A 21,384-nucleotide genomic window follows, 5' to 3' on the forward strand; every position below is an offset into this window, starting at 1 on the left:
GTAAGTCCCCCACAATAGCCTCATTACAAATGAAACTGCCTCCCTAGACAGGTCCAACACTGACACACCATCGTGTGCCAGAACACAGAGTTCAGAGGGCAAATAGAAATCCAGATGTTTTAAATATCCGGTGTGGATTCTGCATGGAAAAGGGGAGTCCCAAGGAGCCTTGGGAACGGGGGATACTATCACTGAAAATTTACAAAATTGGCAAGAAGACAAATGTCAATTTCTGAAAAAAAGAAACCGTTCAGATATGCAGATTTCCCCCCCAGAATGTGGGTAACATAGTGCCACAATCAACCTTCAAGAGGGAAATACGCCCAGTTAAAATTAAGTTCTGTAATGGGCTCTCAACACTGACAGGTGACTTTTCTTCCTTCGATAGTTTGATGTCTCTCTTCCCCACATCCCAGATTAGAAGAAGTCTTTGCTAGAGTCAGTGAAGATAGGGGTCCTGGGATCAGGGAATTGTCACAGATTATACATTGCTAGCTTGGCTACAAATTAGTTTGTGGTTTTTGGTTTTTTGTGTGGGGGGGGGTTGGAACCAGGTTTGTGATAATAATAATAACATTATTATTATTAATTATATTCTTATATTTATATAATTACATTCTTACTCTTATTATTAATTCTTATTATTCTGGTAACCCACTTGCCTCTTGGAATTAAGAGATGTGGGACACATAAGCGACCCAGGGTTGGATACACCTAGGTTGGCAGTGTGAAGGGGAGCACAGACCACTGCAGCCAGAGCAGTGAGAATCTGGACTGCCCCCAGTCCTCTGCAGCTAAGTCTGAGCACAACAAGGATGTCGGCTGAAGAGAACTCTGGGGCTATAATTTCTTTGGGAGACTAGCCTAAAAACCAGGGAAGATTTCATTGTGGTTCTTTAACCTTACTATGGGACTTAATAATGGGAGGGGATGTCAGGAAAGACAACAAAATAGAAAATGCCAGGAATCAGTCTCTTTGCTCAGACAGCAATCATACTAGCATACTAGTGGTCTGAAGTCACCACTTCCGCACTCCGGAGTGTATCTGAATGCTTGCAGCTTCCAGGAGAAAGTGTACCAGGAAAGTGTGGCTAGCTTTGGCCAGTTTCTACCTCTAGCACCACAATAGCTATCTATTCTCCAGATCCAAGCCCAGTAGCAGGCAGCTGTGCCCACATTTCTAGAATGGCTTGTTGCAGCCAAGGTGACCAATAAGGAATTGGTCCTCCAAGTATTAGAGTTCTGTATCCTGATTGCTGATGACAGCTTTTCATTGCTGAGGTGTAGGCACAGAAACGGGTAGCCATTACTGCAGTCTCAATAACTGGGGTGTTTTCCTGGAGACTTAATGGAGCTGCACCCGGTTTTTGGTTTGGTTGGGGTTTTTCCCCCCCTTTCTTCCCTTTTGGAAGCCATTTATGATTCAGACCTTCAAAAGTAACTATAAACAAGGGAATTTAGAAAGCCACTGCAGGGTGCTGGGTTGGTTCAGTCAGTTAAACGCTCACCTTTGACTCAGGTCATGATCCCAGAGTCCTGAGACGGAGGTCTGCATCAGGCTCCCTGCTCAGCGGGGGTTTGCCTCTCTTTCTCCCTTTGTGCTCAGACTCTCTCTCTCAATAATAAATAAAATCAAAAAAGGAAGAAAGAAAGAGAGGGAGGGATGGAGGGAGGAGGATGTGAAGGAAGGAAGGAAGGAAGGAAGGAAGGAAGGAAGGAAGGAAGGAAGCCACTTCACATCTGTCCAGGGACAGATGCAGAAAAGACCCTAAGCTTTCTCTTCAGGCTGATCCACAGCCCAGAGTTGTATGCCAATAATTAAAAATATATATAGTAAGGAAGCAATTCCATCTACATATCATCCAAAAGAAGTAAATACTTCAAAATAAATCTAACTAAGGAAGTGAAAGGCTCCCATGGTACCCTGGAAACTACCAAGCATTGCTGAAAGAAATTAATGAAGTCCTAAATAAATGGAAAGAAATCTCATGTTCATGGTTTGGAAGACTTCTTTTTTAAGATTTTATTTTTTTATTTGACTGAGAGAGAGAGAGCACAAGAAGGGGGTGTGGTAGGCAGAGGAAGGAAGAAGACGACTCCCCACTGAATTGGAAGCCCAATGTGGGGCTCTATCCCAGGACCCTGGGATCATGACCTGAGCTGAAGGTGGACACTTAACCCACTGACCCACCCAGGCATCCATGGATTGGAAGACTTAACATTTTGTGATGTCAATGCTACCCCCCAAAAATCTATTGGTTCGTCAAAATCTCTATAAAAATTCTGAAAGCCTTTTCACAAAAATGGAGAAACTGATTCTCAAAATATATGGAATTGCAATGGATCCTGAATAGCCAAAACAATCTTGAAAAAGAATTAAGTCAGAAGACTCACACTCCCCAACTTTGAAATGCAGTACAAAGCTGTGGTAATTGAAACAGTATGGCACTGGCATAAGAACAGACATATGGATCAGTAAAATAAAATAGACCAGAAATAAACCCTTATACATATGGTCAGTCAGTTGATTTTCAACAAGGGCACCATGATCATTCAAAGAGGAAAGGATAGTCTTTTCAGCAACAGACGTTGGGAAAATTGGATATCCATATGTGAAAATCCCCATATACAAAAATTAACTCTAAATAGATCAAAGACCCAAAACTAAGAGGCAAAACTAAAATCTCTTAGAGGAAAACTTTGGGGAAAGTCTTCATAACACTGGATTTGGCAATTATTTCATGGATATGACACCAAAAGCACAGACAACAAGAGAAAATAGATAAATTAGACTTCATCAAAATTAAGACCTTTTGTGCATCAAAATATATGCTCAAGAAAGTGAAAAGGCAAACCCACAGCTAACATCATACTCAATAGTAAAAAGCTAAAAGGTTTTCCTCCAAGATCAGGAACAAGACAAGGATGCCCACTCTCACTACTTTCAGAATAGTACAGGAATTCCTAGCCAAAGCAATCAGACAAGAAAAGTGAATAAAAGGCATTCAAATTGGTACAGAAGCAGTAAAACTGTCTCACTATTTCAAGATGACATGACACTATATATGGAAAACCCTAGAGCCTCTATCAAAAACTATTGGAACTAATAAATTTAGTAAAGTTGCAGGATACAAAATTACTCTACAGAAATCTGTTGTGTTTCTATTCACTATAACACACACAAGGAGAAAATAAGAAGATGACTTCATTTAAAATTACGTCAAAAAGAATAAAATAACTAGGGAATAAATTTAACCAAGGAGGTGAAAGATCTATACTCTGAAAACTCTAAAACATTGATGAAAGAAATCGAAGATGTTATAAATAAATGGAAATATATGCTAGGCTTATGGATTGGAAGAAATAGTATTATTAAAATGTACATTCTACCCAAAGTAATCTACAGATACTGTAATCCCTATCAAAATGCCAACAAAATCTTTCATCTAACTAGAACAAATAATCCTAAAATTTGTATGCAAATTTTATGCAAATTGTATGCAAATGTGTATGCAAAAGACCCCAAAGAGCAAAAGCAATCTTGACAAAGAAGAAAACTAGAGGTACCACACTCCCAGATTTTAAACTATCCTACAAAGCTATAGTAATCAAAACAGTATGATATGGGCATAAGAAGAGACACATGGATCAATGGAACAGAATAGAGAGCCCAGAAACAAAGCCACACATAGAAGGTCAGTTAATCTATGGTAAAGGAGGCAAGAATATACAATGGGGAAAAGAAAATCTCTTTTGAGATTGAAAATCTCAATCATTGAATCTCAATCATTGAAAATAAATGGTGTTGAAAAAACCAGACAGATACATGCAAAAGAATAAAAGTGGGACTACTTTCCTACATCATATACAAAAACAAACTCAAAATGGATTAAAAATCTAAATGTAAGACCTAAAACCATAAAACTGCCAAAAGAGAACATAGGCAATAAACTCCTGGACATTAGTCTTAGCAATTATTATTTTTGGCTCTGTCTCCTCAGACAGAGGCAACAAAAGCAAAAATAAACAGTCAGGACTACATCAAACTAAAAAGCTTTAGTTCAATGAGAGAAACCATCAACAAAATGAAAAGACAACTTACTGAATGGAGGAAGGTATTTGCAAATGATATATCCAATAAGAGGTTCATATACAAAATACGTAAAGAGCTCATACAACTCAAAACCAAAACCAAAACCAAACCCAAAAACAAAAGCAAAAATTTAAAATTTAAAAAAATCCAATTTAAAAATGGGCAAAGCACCCGAATAGACATTTTTCCAAAGAAGACATATAGACTGTCAATAGACACGTGAAAAGATGCTCATCAGGGAAATGCAAATCAAAACCACAATGAGATATCACCTCACACCTGTTAGAATGGTCAATATCAAAAAGATAAGAAATAAGTGTTAGAAAGGATGTGGAGAAAAAGATAATCTCATGCACTGTTGGTGGGAGTGAAAACTGGTGCAGCCACTCTGGAAAACAATATAGAGATTTCTCAATTAAAAATAGAAATACCATAGGATCCAGCAATTCCACTTCTAGGTATTTACCTGAAGAAAACAAAAGCACCAGTTCAAGATGATATATGCACCCTTTAAAGTTCACTGAAGCATTATTTACAGCAGCAACAATATACAAGGAACCTAAGTGTCCATCAGTAGATGAATGGATAAAAAAGATGTGTACACACACATAATGGAATTTATACAATGGAATATTACTCAGCCATAAAAAGAAAGAAATCTTGCCATTTTCAGCAACATAGATAGAACTAGAGGGTATTACATTGAATAAAATAAGTCAGACAGAGAAAGATGAGTCTCACGTGATTTCACTTACATGTGGAACCTAAAAAACAAAAAACAAAGCTGTTTTTCACAGTGGCTGGACCACCTTACAAAAACAAGGGAACAAGCAAACAAAACAGAAACAGACTCATAAATACAGAAAACAAGCTGGTGATCGCCAGAGAGGAAGTGGGTGGGGAGGGCGATGAGCAAAATAGGAGAAGAGGATTAAGAAGTAAAAACTTCCAGTTATAAAATAACTAAGTTGTGAGGATAAAAAGTGGGACTACTTTCCTACATTTACTACATTTCCTACTTTACTACAAAAAGTACAGCATAGAGAATGTAGACAATAATATTATAATAACTTTGTAAAGTGACGGGGGGAACTACACTTACTATGGTGAGCATTTAATAATCTATAAAAATGTCAAATCACTATGTTGTACACCTGAAACTAATATAGCATTGTATGTCAACTGTAATTAAAAAATAAATACTTTCTAGATAATAAAAAAGAAAAAAAAGGAAAATGAAAAGACAACCATAGAATGGGAAAAAACATCTGCAATCATTCTCTGATAAGGAGTCCATATTTAGAATACATAAAGAACTTCAGAAGCTTAACAACAACAACAACAACAACAACAAAAAAAAAAAACTGCAAATAACTCAAGGCAACATGAACAAACAAGTAAATATTTCTCCAAAGAAGATATACAAATGATCAACAAGACCACGAAAAGATGCTCAACATCATTAATCATTATGAAAATGTAAATCAAAACCACATTGAGATACCACTTCATACCTTCAAGGATGGCTGTAATAAACATTTTTAAAAGAAACAAAACCCACACACAGACAATAACAAGTATTGGTGAGGATGTGGAGAGACTGAAACCCTGCAGCACTGCTGATGGAAATGGAAGGTGGTCCAGGCCCTCCTCCACCTTCCACCACCTGCTGCCCTAGCCAGCCCACCTCTCCCTAACTCCCTGAGCCCAAGACCTCCCAAATTAGGGACCTGATACCGGTGGGTCCTTCAGGAACCTGCTTCAGCCTTCTGGGGCGATGGTTCTCATCAGGAGGTACAGAGCAGAATGAAACCAAAGAAACTACTGTGGGGGCGTTATTCTAAATTCGGCAGGTGAATTTTAAATTTTAAATTTGCATTCCAGCTCCCCACCCTCTTCTTTCCTCACCCTTTTTCCTCTCTCAGATTCTATAGACAGTCTACACTGCCCTCTCGTGGCATAATCTTACTATTGCAAGTACCCTTGGCCACTATCTTGTACTTTTTCCTCTAAACTCATCCTGTTGTCCACCCTGGAAAAACAGAACTCTCTTCTCAACGCTCTAACCAAATAGCTCAATATCAAGGTTAGAAGTGCCATTACGTCCTTCTAGATAAGAGTTGAATAACATAAGGAAGTGGTGCATGAGACGGTTTTCCTGACCTAGACAGGAAGTCTTTGTTCAAATTGTGAGAGAAGCCCTGTGTCTTTGACTCTTTCCCACACCCTTTCTGAGCTGTCCATTTTCCTAGGTTCTTGAAATCTTCATTGGGTTTAGGGCTCCCCAAGGACAAGATATCCCTGGCCTCTGGATATCCCCCTTAGGCTGAAATGTTCTGAAGTTGAGCCCCTTTCCAAGGACTCGTGCAGTGGGTGAGAGTGTATCTGAAGTCTCAGAGCAGTGAGATTTCTGGAAGCTACTCTGGACAGCCTCCATCATAGCACAGAGCCTGTTGGCTTCCACTGGCTTGCCCTACAGATTCTCCACTCTGAGTGCTTCCCGAAAGTAGAATCTCACCAGTCACATGAACAGAGAAGAAAGGGCTGAGTATATCAAGGTAAACATAATTGTATGAGGTAGACGCCATCAGCAGGCCTTCATCCCTGTAGCGTCCCAAGTATTTTCTAACAAAGGTTAATGCACAACTTCTGACCATTGCTCGTGGAGAAGGGGCTCCACACCACAGGTGACATAACAAGAGCTCTCTTTGCCAACAGGAGCTCTCTCTGTGAAATGTGCAGTAGAAAGAAGAACCAAACACTTTGTATGTCATGAGGGGCCCCCTACAGAGAAGAGGGTGGGTCTTCTCAGACTGATAACCGCAACCAAAATGGCGTCATAGCCCCAGACCCGGAAAAGCTGCCAGGGACAAGCAAGTGTCTGGAGCAGGTGTAACAATGTCTGGAGCTGACCTGTTTCTCCCGTCCTATGAAGGGAAAGCAGCTTCTATAAACCAAAGAACTTCATGTCCCAAATCCTGAAAGTTAAAATCCTGAGTAACTAAGAAATGTTTAATCTGCTTCTCCCCGGCATAAATATTAAAAACATTTTTAAAAATTTTAAGTGTTTTACTGCACAAATACAGTCACTTCTTTCAAATGTTTGTTATCGGTACTCTTTCCATATGGCCTTCTGAGTGTTAATTTGAACCACAGTGTTCCATCAACCTGTCCCCTGCTAAGTGCCCCTGGGTCTTACCTTCCTCACCTGTGTGGCATGAAGCTTTTCCCAGACAGTTAACTTCAGAGCAATCCATGGGGGTTGGGGGGGGGGAACGAATAGGTTGCATTCATGTTAGTATTTTTTAAAAAATAAAAATAAAAAACAACTTCATAATATAAAATGAACACGTACCAGTGGTTTTATTCAATTCATTAATTAATGAGGGACCCAGAAGATATTAAAACTGGTTCAAAGGAGACTGGGAAGAAGTGAGATTCATGTCCGTCAAGTCAAAGGAATGCTGAAATGAATTTGTTAATATGTACAAAACTGGTTACTATGCTACTGGGCAAGACATTATCTGAGATCATCTTTTCTACCAGACATGAAGCAATTGTACCTCTCCCAGACAAAACTCATTTTGCATTTTTCTGGCCAAGACTCATTTACAAAACTTTCTGATAAGAATCATGTATGTTATTATCAGTCCTCTGCCACTTAACCTCTATATCTTGCAGTTATAAAATACCTGGGGCAATAAAAGTTCAACGAAAGTTGCATTGGCAGCACTGCACTAAAAGAATAAACAGCAATCTCTTCATTTTTCTTGACAATGTGTGAAATAGGATGTGTACATTTGATGTGGTAAGGAACTGGGGCATGACGGTCCAGGCCTCTGGCCATGAGCATTTCCTTCCTCTATATTAATATAAATGCCAAATTCATTTGTAAATCCTGAGCCCGTGGTAGTTTCCCCCTAGATATTGTCTTTGTGTCAAGTAAGTTTATGCCAGTTGTGGGGCCCCTAAGGTCCCACTGAGCCAGGCTGGCATCCCTGAGGGCTCAGTGTGGGATAGCACAGAAGAGCATCTGCAGCTGGCCTTTCTAGAGATGCATGAGGGGAGGCCTGGAGCAAACTTGTCTATCAAGGACCAGATAGTAAATACTTTAAGCTTGACAAACTCAGAAGCTCTCTGCAGCAAATACACAGTCACTGTAACACAAAAGCAGTTGTAGACAACACATAGCAAATCGTATGGCTGTGTTTGGGCGCCTGGGTGGCTCCGTCGTTGGTGCGTCCAACTCTAGATATTGGCTCAGGATATGATCTCAAAGTCCTGGGAGCGAGTCTTGCACTCGGCTCTGTGCTCGGTGGGGAATCTGCTTGAGGATTCTCTCTCTCCCTCTCTCTCTGCTCCTCCCTCCACTAGCTCTCTCTCTCTCTCTCTTTCTCTGTCTCTTTAAAATAAAAATAAATAGGGGTGCCTCGGTGACTCCGTCGGTTAAGCATCTGCCTTTGGCTCAGGTCATGTTCCCAGGGTGCTGGGATCAAGCCCTGTATTGGGTTCCCAGCTCAGAAGGGAGCCTGCTTCTCTCTTTTCCCACTCCTCATGCTCTCTATCTCTCTCTCAAATAAATAAATAAACTCTTTCAAAAAATAATGATAAATACATACATACCTACATATTGGTTGTGTTCACAAGTAAGCCATCCCCAGACAGATCTGATCCCTGTCTTTGCCAAGCTCTGATATGGCAGAGGAGGCCCAGCTTAAACACGGAATTTTAATAAAATGCAAAGACAAAGTGAGCAGGCCAAACATAGCTCAATGAGAAAATGACATTTAAGGTGAAACACAAATGTTTATTGAGTTGCTGAATTTAAAGTCCTGGTGATATATCCAAGCAGAGATGGCATATCTCCCCAGCAGGGTGGGTAGATATATTGAATTGAGAACTCAGAAAGCAGGTCTCAGCTGCAGACATTTGGAAGTCATTGAAACCATAGGGGTGGTTGAGGTTGCTGAGGAAAGCAAGTGGACAAGATGGGTTGTATGAGTGTCTACACCAGTGTTTTCAAACTCAAGCAAGCCTCACAGTTACCTAGAGGGATTCTTAAAAGACATATTGCTGGGTCCCACCCACAGAGGTTCTGGCTCAGCAGGTCAGGGGTGGGGCCAAAAATTTGCATCTCTACCAAGTTCTCAGAGAAGGTAGCTGGAATATAATTTGATTTTAGAAAAAGCGTGTTCAATTATAAACTGAACATAAACAGGAGAGATAGTTCCTTATATCTTTCAGAGAAATTAAAACATCTGAGAAAAGTCCAAGATCTGCCACTTTGGCTGTTGAGTCAGGAAATAAACCTCGACTAAAAAAAATCACCACAACAATCATCACCACCATCACCATCACCACCAACACCAACACCATCACTACCATCACCACTAACACCAACAACACCAACATCATTATCACCACCTTCACCTCCAATACTACCACCACCATCACTACCAACAACACCATCACTACCACCACCAACAACACCACCAACAACACCACTAACACCAACACTGACACCACCACCACCATCATTATCACCACCAATGGCTCTGACACCACCGCCAACAGCAACAACCACAACAGTACTACCACCACCATCACCACCAACACCAACAACCACAATAACAGCATTGCTACAGCCACAGCCACCACCACCATCAACAACACAAACAATAACAACATCATCACCAACACTATCACCACCACCATCATCGTCATTGTGGTGAATCCCAAGTGCATTTCTCTAACATTAGTCATCTTGGGCCACCTATTGCAGAACAATAAATACCTTTTATATTGCTGGGTATCTCTTTGGCCTCCATGTAAATAATATTCTTAAAGATATATTTATTTATTTTAGAGAGAGAGAGAGATTAAGTGGGGTGAGGGGCAGAGGAAGAGGGAGAGAGAGTCTTAAGCAGACTCTACACCGAGCATAGAGCCCAACGTGGGGGCTCAATCTCACAACCCTGAGATCATGACCTGAGTTAACACTAAGAGTCAGACACTTAACTGACTGAGCCATCCAGGGGTTCCTCCATGTAAATAATTTTTAAAGAAGCAAGGAGACTCTGATCAATGAGATAGAAGTTATTACAGCATAAGAGGTCTAAAGGTAGACAACCTCCATCTCTTGAGCAGGACTTAGTCTTTGAGTTAGTTCATCACTACTGAGGTGAGTGTGGCTCTTGTTATTGGGGCTCCAGCCCAGAGAATAATTTGGCTCCAACAGGCCCTGAGGAGAAGATCTCAGAATTTAGTGGGAAGGTTACCAGCAAGGACTTCAGCATCAGCCAGACCTGGATTTGATTTCCAGATCTGTCATTTACTTTCAGAGACCTAGGGCACATTCCTTTCTGTGTTTGTTTCCTTATATTAAAATAAGAATAATTCTAGGGTTTTTCTGAGAATTAAGTTTAAAAATATACAAAAAAAAAAAAGGCAGAATTCTTGGCCTATGGTAAGTACTCAATAAATAAGTATTTTTTGTCACTATTTTTATTTCCATTGTTGTTTGGAGAAGAAATGAAAAGTTGAAGAATGTTTAATTAGCTCATAAAATTGTCAAAGTGTTTTAATAGCTTGCTATAAAGTGATAAAACAGAAATTCTGCTAACCTTAGGCAAGAGGCTTAAGAGAGTCACACAGGAAATTGAATGGCCTTCATATTGTTATATAATGAAAACTCTTCACAAAGCAAGTAACACACTTATAAATCCTTTCCCACCTCAGCCCAGGCGAACAATTAACAAAACAGGAAAATGCAAAGGCAGCTAGCAAAGAGTGCTAAAGAGAGGCAGAGAACCATGCACAGAGGAAAAAAACAATCATTCCCAAATTTATAAATAATGGGCAACAGGTCATTTTTCAGAGGGCACTGGTGTGAAACGCTCTTCATCACAGCTGGAAAACAGTTTGATTTCATTAGGAGCTGCTGCGGTTCCAGAGCTAAGTACCAGGAAGTAGCTGCACAGGGCAGAACAGGGCAGGATAGTATCTGCATTTAACACACAAACAGAATTAGCTAAACCAGGACATGACCAAAGAGAAATCCTGGTGAGACCAGAAAGGTGACATTTCAGACCCCTGCTCAAGTGAGTTTTCATTTAAGAAGAGGAATCAAAAGTCCATCTTTGGGCTTTTCCATATCCATAATTCCTTGGTTGTCTTTCTGAAGTCTTGAGTTGGAGAACCATTTGGGTAATACTGAAGACAGTCTTATTAACCATCCACACCAGCAGGCACTGCAGTCAAAGCTGCAGAACCATTCCAATAAGATTCCCCAGGGACAGCTGTTACAATTGTCTCTCTTCCCATTTGGACTCTTTCATGTTACAAAAGACTTTTTTTTTTTTTTTTGCATTGAAAAAGAAAATAACTTCACAAAAGTCATTTTTGTCTCCTGAGACATGTAAGATTGTTGGGAAGGAGTAAGGAGGTGGAAATCAAATTTAACCCCACTTATCAAAAAAAGAAGAGTTGTAGGGTTTTCCCTGCTGCAACACTATGCTCCAAGATACTAGAAGATGCTCCAAGATGCCAAATAGAGAGATGTCCTTTGGGGCAAGGAGACACATTAATGAGCTTGGGGCTATGTGTCCAAGCTTAAGTTGAGTAGACCCAAAAAGAGATGGGTTGGAGGGAAGCATTTAGTTTCTAAAGAAGCAGCTCCTAGGAAAGGAAAGCAATGTGGCACTAAGCCTGCAATCTGGAGCCCTGGGCAGAGACAAATAGGAAGATGCCCCCAGAGTCGGGACCTGACAGATGCCCCTCCACTGCCTCAAACACCCAGTGAAAGTTTGGTATGAGTAGCGTCATGGAAGGCTTTCAGCAAGGCAATGTGGGAGACCTACAGAATGTCTGGGGGAAGAAAAAGAGCAGAGGGAAAGGATTAAAAGGCAACAGGAAAAACATGAACCTCCCGGGAATATCTTTAATGGAATAATGGCTCAAGCTAATGATAATTCACTTATTCTTTCATTCAACCAATACTGATTGAGCACTGCTCTTGTGCCAAATATGGTGCAGCTGGCTTGTACCAGTTCATGAAAGCCAAGTGTGCTCCTTCCTTTCCAACTCCTTATTCACTGATGCCATATTGGTAGCTTGAAAGTGCCCATGGTAGGAATGTTTACACACAGGAATCAGCAAATGTTACAAATCAGGGTCTTGTTGTTTTGGAGGGTTTGGATTTTTTTTTTTTTTTTTTTTTCTCCAGAGAGTTGTTCTACCTGTATACCACTGGCCAGCCACTATTTTTTGGAATACAGCAGCAAACTAAATAGTCAAGGTCATAACCCTTGCAGAGTATATACTTTGAGGAGGAGGAGATCAAAGAATTAATTGATTGGTTGATCGATTAGTTGATTAACAAGCTATTTTCAGACGGTGAATAAGGCTACAAGGAAAATCAGAGAGCTCTGACAGGCTCTGGGGGTCGGGAAGGCTTCTTTAAGGAGGTAACATTTGAGGTATGACATAAATTTGCATGTATAAAATCATTCCAATAGGTGGAGTCACCCCTAAGGGAAGGAACTCTGGTACATACCTTTTGCTTCTTTTTGAGGTGTTGTTATCATGTTTACAATGGGACTTTCATACGTAATATTCTATTAGATTGCCTATAAAGTTACCACCAATAATTCATGGGTGTCCTTAGCTAAAGCACACCTCCTACTTGCACAGTGAAACCCATTCCTTCTTAAATACTCAACCCAACAATTCTACCCTCTGCCTACCACGTCCTTGGGTCTCCCACTATGATGGGTCCCTCTCAGCAACATAAAAACATGACTGTTTCTCCTATTCTAAAAATGCCCTTTTCTGTCCCATTACCACCACCACCCCCAGCTACTGCCCTATTTTTGGTCTTGCCTTTACAGCAAAATTCTCCAAAGAGAGGTGGCTCTTCACACTCTCCACTTGCTGTCCTCCCTTCCCTCTTGAGCCAGCACAGAAAGGGTCTCACCCCGCCAGTCACCAGTGACCAGAAAGGTCACTTGACCTTGCTCTGGTCAAGGTCAGGAGCAAACTTTATGTTGTTGAATTCTTAATCTAATGAGAGAATCTTATTGAAATGGTCCTGCAGCTTTTCCCCAGTCTCCTGCTGGTTTCTCCCCATAAATGAGGACATGCGCCAGGGTCCAGTTCTTGGACTTCTTGCCTTTCCTGACTATGCTCATTTCTCCAAGATCTCACCCAGTCTCAGAGCTTCTGTCCAATACCTATGTTGGACAGGTAATATCTAAGAGTTGAGGATTCTCAAAACCTATCCCCCAGCCAGCTCTCCAACCTGAGCTTATTTGAATCAGTATTATCTACTTAACATCTCTGCCTGGAACTAGAATGATTCTTGAAGGTGTGACTTTTTGTCACGGTTTGTTTAAAAGGTTTCTTACCTTGCTCAGACTAAAAGCTAAAGTTATTGCACTGTTCTAAAGGGGCACCTCCCCAGATTTCTGTGACGTGCTCTGGATTCATTCTAAAATCTGCTTATAATGCACGAGACCCATGGCCCTGTGCTAGTTCAGGGTCCTCCAGAGGCAGGTGAAAGAAACCACCTGTGTCGCCCCAAATATGCCTCTTTAACATAATATTTAAGCCAAAAGCAACTAAGAAGTTGCAAACGGGAAAAGCTTTCTGCCCCCTCCCCCTTTAGGCCTAAACGACCAGATGGGAATTCTCCTTGTACTGGATATGGACTTATCAGCACCAAAGGAATCTGCAAACAAACCTTACCCTATCAATGGCTTCCCATGTATTTCCCTTATGACAGCAAGCCCCCTTGGGGGCCTAAAACTGTTTTCCTCCATCCAGTCATTTCTCTGCAGATTTTTATTCTTTGTTGAAGATGCTAATAAAACAGGGTTCTAAGCCACAGCTTTGGGCTACCTTTTATAGAGGTTTTTCTCACATAGTGTGTGCTGCAGGGGTCCATAAATTATTTTCTTTTTGTTAATCTCTTTGTTAAAGAGCCCCAGCCAAAAACCTAAGCTACACAGAGGTGGGGTTTTGACTCTGCTACTAACTGGGGCAAGGACCTGGGGACAGGTGATTTGCTTGTGAGATGGACTCAGACACAAATGTAACAAAGAGGGTGAGATGGGGGAGGGAGAAACGCCAGCAAATGACCCAGTCCCCAGGGAAAGGACATCTGGGGCTCCATCTGGTGGGGAACTCTGAGAAACTGCCCCTGCCATTCAGCTCTGGCCCCCAAGGGGCAAAGAGGCAGCATCCCTGTGCTTGCTCCCATCCCCACTGGTTGGGGCATTCCTGGGGACAATGACTGCTGGGAATTCCCAAGTTCTCTGCCTGTAGCCCAGCCAGCTCCCAGTGTGCAGAGGAATCTGACAGGCAGAGAAGTCAGAGACCCAGCACGTGGGGAAGAAGCTGTGAGATGCTGGAAACTTCCACAGCTTTTGTTGGGGAGGACAAAGGTGCATTGCTGGTCTGCTGTGAGCCCCCCCAACCCCACCCCTCAACACACACACCTAGGGCCGGCTGGAGGCTATGGATTTTGCCAGAACATCCAAAAACTTGATTTAAATAATATTCATGGCAATTTCCTTTAGAATTAGAATATTCCTCTTGCTTCATGGTTTTCTGTTTTTATGCTTCTCTCTCCTACATCCTTTACTCTGGGTCCACCACTTTCTTCCCTTCATTCGTTTTCTCAGTTGTCTTTCTATTTCTTTATCCCACATGACCCTTCCCTCCCCTAAATGGAAGACTCCTGAATGTATGATGGACCTCTTCTTCTGCCTTCTTCGAGTGCTCTTTCAAGCCAGACCTCTACACAGCAACTCCCGGAAGGTCTCTCCTGCCGCCTTCCCAAAGTCCACATCATTTCCTGCTCTTTGTCTCACTCATTGTTTCTGTTTGAATTCCTGTTATAATGTCTTGATGGTAGGTTGAGATGGTCCCCAACCCCTTCCCAGGGGCATCTCAAAGTCCTCATGCAACTGGTGTGAGTTTGCTCAGCTCTGCCCCCAGAATGGGCATTCCCTACTCTAGTCTCTGCTCCATCCCCACTGCCCAGAATATACATTGTGTCTGCATCCTGGTGATCCCACAATCCTTGATTCCTCCAAGTGGGAAAAATTGTCCACTGAAGAGCAATTTTCTTTCTCCCAAGAGATGAGCTCTGAAAATACTTTTGAATGAGGCCAGTCCTTTCGTCTGGGAAAAACATCTATGGTCTTTTGTGGTAGGAAGAATTTTGGCTTCTCTTTCTGGTGTTACACCTATGGTTGTGTTACCTTGCAGAGCAAAAGGGAATTTATAGGTGTTATTAAGGCTATTAATCAGCAGCTCTTAAAATAGGGAGATCCTGCATTATCTGGGAGAACCCAACCAACATAATCCCATAGCCCTTGAAATCAGAAGAGGAAGGCACAGAGAAGCTGAGCATGAGAAAGACACGCTATACCATTGTTAGCTTTGAAAGATGGCGGTCTGGGCCACAAGTCTGAAAATGCAGGTGTCCTCTGGAAGCTGAGAAGCACCTCTAGCTGACAGCCAGCGGGAACATGGGACCCTCAGTCCTGCAACCACAAGGAATTGCATTCTGCCCACAAACTGAATGAGCCTGGAAGCAGATTCTTTATAGAACCTCCCAATGAGAACTGATCCAGCCAACACCTTAATTTTTGGCTTCATGAGAGCCTAAACTGAAGACCCAGTTGAGCCCAGCTGGGACTTCTGACCAAAAGGACTAGGCAATAATAAGGGTGTGTTGTTTAAAGCTGCTAAATGTATGACAATTTCATAAATAAATAAATAAGTAATAATAAAAATCTGTGGTAATTTGTTACAGCAGCATTGGGAGACTAACACAGTGCCTCCAACTAGACAGTTATAAGGAGGAGATATTTGTGAAACTGTAGCTCTATGGATCTGTGATCATGAAAAATGTCACTCAAAGTGTGGCAGGAGTCTTGCATCTGTGACATGGTCCTTCTAGAGAGGACTTTCTTTGCTGACCACAGACTGGATCAACCCTGGGCCGAAGAACTATTTGGTCAACAAGAAAATTCTCTCCTACCCAGTTACTCTTGAAAGCTTAACAAAGACAACTTTCCACTTTACCCCTTCCCTTAGTGAAGGGGGGTACTCTTCCTTAGAATATGATACTGGAGCCATGGATGGGGAAGAACATAACTTAAACTTTCCATCAGTTCTTGGTGCTGCTAAGGCCGGAGGCCTGATGTATTATCAGGGTTCTCCAGAGAAACAGAGCCAATAGGATCGAGAGAGAAAGAGACAGAGAGAGAGTTTAAGGAATTCCTATACAATTATGGAGGCTGGCAAATCCAAAATCTGCAAGGTGTATTGGTAGTCTGAAGACTCAGAGAAGAGTGATGTTGCCATTTAAGTTCAAAGGTTGTCTGTGGAAGAATTCTTTCTTTCTTGGGGTTAAGTCAATCTCAAATTCTATTGAGGACTTCAACTGATTAGATGAGGCCCACCCACATTGCAAAAGGCAATCCCCTTTCCTCAAAGTTTGCCAGCGTAAATATTAATCTCATCCAAAAATATCTTCATGGAAACATCCAGAATAATGTTTAACCAAACACATAGGCACATGGCCCAGCCAAGCTGACACATAAAATTAATCATCACAACTGTATAGACTAGTTGACCAGTTGGTTTGTTTAGGAGTGTGCATATTTTCTATAACAAATAAGCAGGTTTAAAACATGAATTACAATACTGCATATAATTATAGGCATAAGCAAAGAGAGAAGTTAAAAGTATTATAAGCTCATGGAATGCTAACTAAACACTAGAGTCAGAATAGTTATTACTAGTAGAAGAGAGGAAGGTATTCCAGGATCTTCAACTTACTAACAACATTTAATTTTTTAAACTGAGTGTTCATTGTATTTTTCTTTGTACATTTTCATACAGTTGAGTTATTACATAATTATGTTTTAAAGATAAATAGATAAATTATTTGGGAGATCAGACTTATTATATCTAAACATACTTTATAAAGCATCAGTAATTAAAACAGTTTGGTGTCAGTGCAAAAATGGACTGATCCCTGAAACAGAACAGATCCAGAAATAGCCCCCAAATGCCTAAGGAATAGAGACTATGGTGAGGGTGCATTTCAGATTAGTGGAATGAAATAAAGGATTTGATGAATGGTCTCAGGGTGAGTAGCTACATTTTGCCCTTACTCCTAAAATAAATTTAAGACAGTTTTTTTTAAATGAAAAAAATTAAACTATAGAAGAAGGAAACATGGATAAAATTAGTTATGTCCTTGGCACGAAAAGGGGCTTTGTATAGCATGCCTGGTTGGCTCAGTTGGAAGAGCATGTGATCTCACAGTTATAGGTTCAAGCCCCAAGTTGGGTAGAGAGATCACTTAAAGGTAAAATCTTAAAAAAAAAAAGAGAGAGAGAGAGAGAGAAAGAAAGGCCTTTGTAGTATAGCATATCCAGAAACCATAAATGGGAAGATTTTTTTTTAAATTTTATATTTTTTCTAAATAAAAAAATTATATAAATAATATAGAATAAAAATAAATAAATAAAAATGTATTATAAAATTATATAAATAAATTATAAATAAAAATTTTACAAGTAAAAAATGTAAATTTCTGCAAGGGAATAGACAAACCAGGAGAAAGTATTTATAGATGTATAGCTACTTTCCTTAAATCCACTGAGGTTACATTAGTCAACAACATAAAAAATAACCCAGTAGAGAAAAAAAAAGAGTAGAGGAAATGAACAGTTGATGGGAAAAAAAGCATTAAAAATGTACCACTTTATTAATAACTAAAGAAATAAAAGGAAAAAACTAGATATCATTTTTATTAAATCAGATTTGCAAAATTTAAATATTTGTGGGTGAGGTTATGGGGAGGAAGAACAGTGGGAGAGGTAAATGAGACAAGCTCTTCGTAGAGCAATTTTGCAAGAGCTGCTAAAAACGTCAGTGCATACATTTTGATTCACCAGTTCCAATTCTTCAGGTGTCATCCGCAGATCTACTGGTGTAGAGGTGGTGTAGAAGTGTTCTGCATCACTGATTAGGACAGCAAAAACATAGAAAGAATGAAGTATCCATCAATAAGGTAATAGGTAATGTTATGCACCCGTCTAAAGAATGGGGTGGATCTCTGCGTCAATATGGAAATTGCCTTAAGATATATTATTGGGAGGGAGACAAACCATAAGTGACTCTTAATCTCACAAAACAAACTGAGGGTTGATGGGGGAAGAGGGGTAGGGTGAGGGGGGGTGGGGTTATAGACACTGGGGAGGGTATGTGCTATGGTGAGTGCTGTGAAGTGTGTAAACCTGGCGATTCACAGACCTTACCCCTGGGGATAAAAATATATTATATGTTTATTAAAAAAATTAAATTAAAAAAAAGATATATTATTAAGTAATGAGAGCAAAGTATATAGTGTTTTATTGCATAATCCAATTTGTGGCTTTTTAAGAATCACATTTACTGAAGTATACATAAGCACTTGTGAAAGAACATGTTTTTCTTGTATACCCTTTTGCAATTCTTATTTTTAACCACATAAATATAATGCTTTTGTTTAAAAAAAAAACACCCTTGTTTTTCAATGAGAAAAGATTACTGACATGGAGCAATATTACCATTAAGTGAAAAAAAATTGGGTTATAAAACAGCGTGCATAATTTTAATCACATTTTTTCCCTATACATCTGTAATTATTCACACATACACTTGTATGTGTAAAAAGCCATCTGGAAGAATTTGGCCAAAACGTTAATTGGGAAAATGCCCAGAGGCAATGATTTTCCATTTGCTTCTTTGAATTTTCTATTGTTCCAAAGTAGGATTTCTCAATCTTAGCCCTAGTGACACAAGTTACATCTGGGGCCAGATTATTCTTTATTGTGGGGCCATCCAATGTCTTTCCAGATGTTTTGCAAAATCATTGGCCTCTACTCACCAGATGTCAATAGAGTCCTCCAACTGTGACAAACAAGGTATCTCCAGACATTGCCAAATATCTTCTGGGGAACAAAATCATGACCCCTTCCCCCAACCACTGGATTTATAGTAAACATGAATTATTTATGTAATAAAAATTTAAATATGTATAAATTGGATAAATATGTATGTATCATAGGTAGATAATAGATAAATAATGATAAAGATAGTGACAGATTAGACGTGTGGAGGTAGATAGATAGATAGAAAGACATAGATATGAGAGAAAGGATGGGATTACAAAACACACAGGAAAACCATTGGGAGGCAGATCAGTTGGGAAACCCTTGAGATATGAGCAGCTGAAAAGACCACTCCACTGAGATTTTCTTCTGACGCTTTTCTAGGCTCCTCTAAGATGGGGATAGCATGTGTAACTATTCCCCAAACCCACCAGAAGGGTTTCACTGAATGAGCAGGTGCCCACAAGACTACCCTTTGGAGGCTTTGCTTATATTTGCCATGAAGCTGCCTGGATAAAAATATTTTTAATATGCCTCTTTGGTGTATATTTTATCTTCAAAATAGATAACATACACTTTTTAATAATTTCAGAAAGGGTTAATATTTCTTTTTTTTAAAGCGAAGCTGCTTATAAAAACTAGACGAATTTAATTTTGGATGCAAGCGTGATGATTAAGTTACATAATCAAATTAACAATTCTGTGCAAAAATAAGCTTCAAGAATAGTTTTAAGTAGATGCTTGTAGGTGTCTCCCCCAAAAGATAGGTTGAGGTATATCAGTATAATATACTGATATATCAGAATGTGACCTTATTTGGAAATAGGGTCATTGCAGATTAGTTACAATGAGGTCAGACTCTAGCAGGCTGGGTGCTTAATCCAATATATGACTGGCGTCTTTGTAAAGGACAGGAACATTTTGTGAACACAGGCACACATGGAGAGAAAACGATGAGAAGACACATGGGTGCAGACAGCCATGTGCCCGGAGGGGGGGGCTTCTCCAAGTCAAGGAACGCCAAGGATATCCAGCAAACACCAGAAGCTAGAAGACACAGGGAAGGATTCTCCCTTAAGGCTGTCAGAGAGAGCAGCGCCCTGCCAACAACTTGATTTTGGACGTCTAGTTTCCAGAATCATCAGACAATAAATTTCTGTTGTTTCAAGCCTCCTGGACTGGGGTACTCTGTTATGGCTGCCCCAGCAACTAATATAACCTTTCTAACAACTAATATAACTAATATAACCTTTCTAACAACATTCTTATTATCATTTCGGCAGCTAACCACATACTACTGGGGAAGAAGGGACCTACTCCAATGCCAGGTCAGACCCTGGTTGGCTTAGCCCATCAGCATCTTCCATTCCCTCACCTGTGAGTCACTGTTAAGTGTGTGGGGGGGGCATATCTTAAAATAGGCCAGTGTGACTTTCAGGATTCTCCCTTAAAATGGTGGGATCTCCAGAGAAGAATGTGAACCACCAGCTGGGAACCAAAAACCAGCCAGTGCAAGGAGCTTTCAAAGGACCTCTTGAAGAACTCAACAAGAAGGACATAGGGCTGGAACCATACCTGCAGAGTCTAAAAGCTGGAGGTTGTGGCTAGAACACACTCCTTGAGTTGTAGGATGCTGGAAGCTGAAGGAAGAGACATGGCTATCTGTAGTGGGAATGTCCTGATGGACAAGGATAGGATGTCCATCTCCCAACGGCCAGAGGTGGGCTTGCTGGAGGGAGCCCAAACAGGTCTTGTTGAGGGAGGCTCTACCCAAGAAACCCACATGGGAATACAGTAGGTGAAGGAATTAGAAAGCAGAAAAGGGAGTCTTTCACTGGTAATCAGTTGGCCAGCAAGAGGAGACATCACCCACTTCAAGGGAACAACTGCAGGTACAAGATACCAAAAATGGCAGAATCCTTGCCAAGACCCCCAAAAATGCTCCCTGAAAAATAATCTAGCATGTGGGGGTCCTCTGCACGCAAAGAACACCAGCATGAAATTACAATGGAACAGGTCAAGCCAAGCCTTTCCTGCGCCTTTCTCTCCTCCCCTGCACAGCAGCCCTGCAGAAACTGAAAAAAGCAGATGGTAAAAGAGGAAAATGAATGATTAGGAAAGAAAAGCCATCAGATCACTTCCCGATTGGTCCTCAGACTAAGTCAGGCCCCAGCTAATGTCAGGGAGAAGATTTAAGTGCGATACAATATCAAATATTAGAGCATATGAAACTTGTTTGATTATTAACAGGAGTCTTTCCTTGTGATTAAAGGGCCTGGAAAAAATATGGGCCCTCCTCAGATTTTAAGCAGTTTTAACAGACGCAGTCACACC

At 40.6% G+C, this 21,384-nt stretch overlaps 1 protein-coding gene across 6 annotated transcripts in view; it reads right to left on the reverse strand.

Moving 5' to 3' along the window:
- LOC116867737 (nuclear body protein SP140-like protein) overlaps positions 1-18,107 on the reverse strand; it is a 30,874-nt gene extending 12,767 nt beyond the window's left edge. For 3 of the 6 annotated variants that reach the window (XM_032857462.1, XM_032857456.1, XM_032857461.1), the window contains exon 1: positions 18,058-18,107. In XM_032857462.1, the coding sequence (XP_032713353.1) occupies positions 18,058-18,059 (2 nt within the window). In that variant the 5' untranslated portion in view covers positions 18,060-18,107. Of the gene's footprint in view, positions 1-5,823; positions 5,912-18,057 lie in introns of those variants that run through there. The other 3 variants (XM_032857459.1, XM_032857458.1, XM_032857460.1) reach the window with 3 other exon arrangements.
- Positions 18,108-21,384: the final 3,277 nt, after the last annotated feature.

Source organism: Lontra canadensis, unplaced genomic scaffold, assembly GCF_010015895.1.
Source record: "Lontra canadensis isolate GAN:19392208 unplaced genomic scaffold, GSC_riverotter_1.0 scaffold13, whole genome shotgun sequence".
NCBI lineage: Eukaryota > Metazoa > Chordata > Mammalia > Carnivora > Mustelidae > Lontra > Lontra canadensis.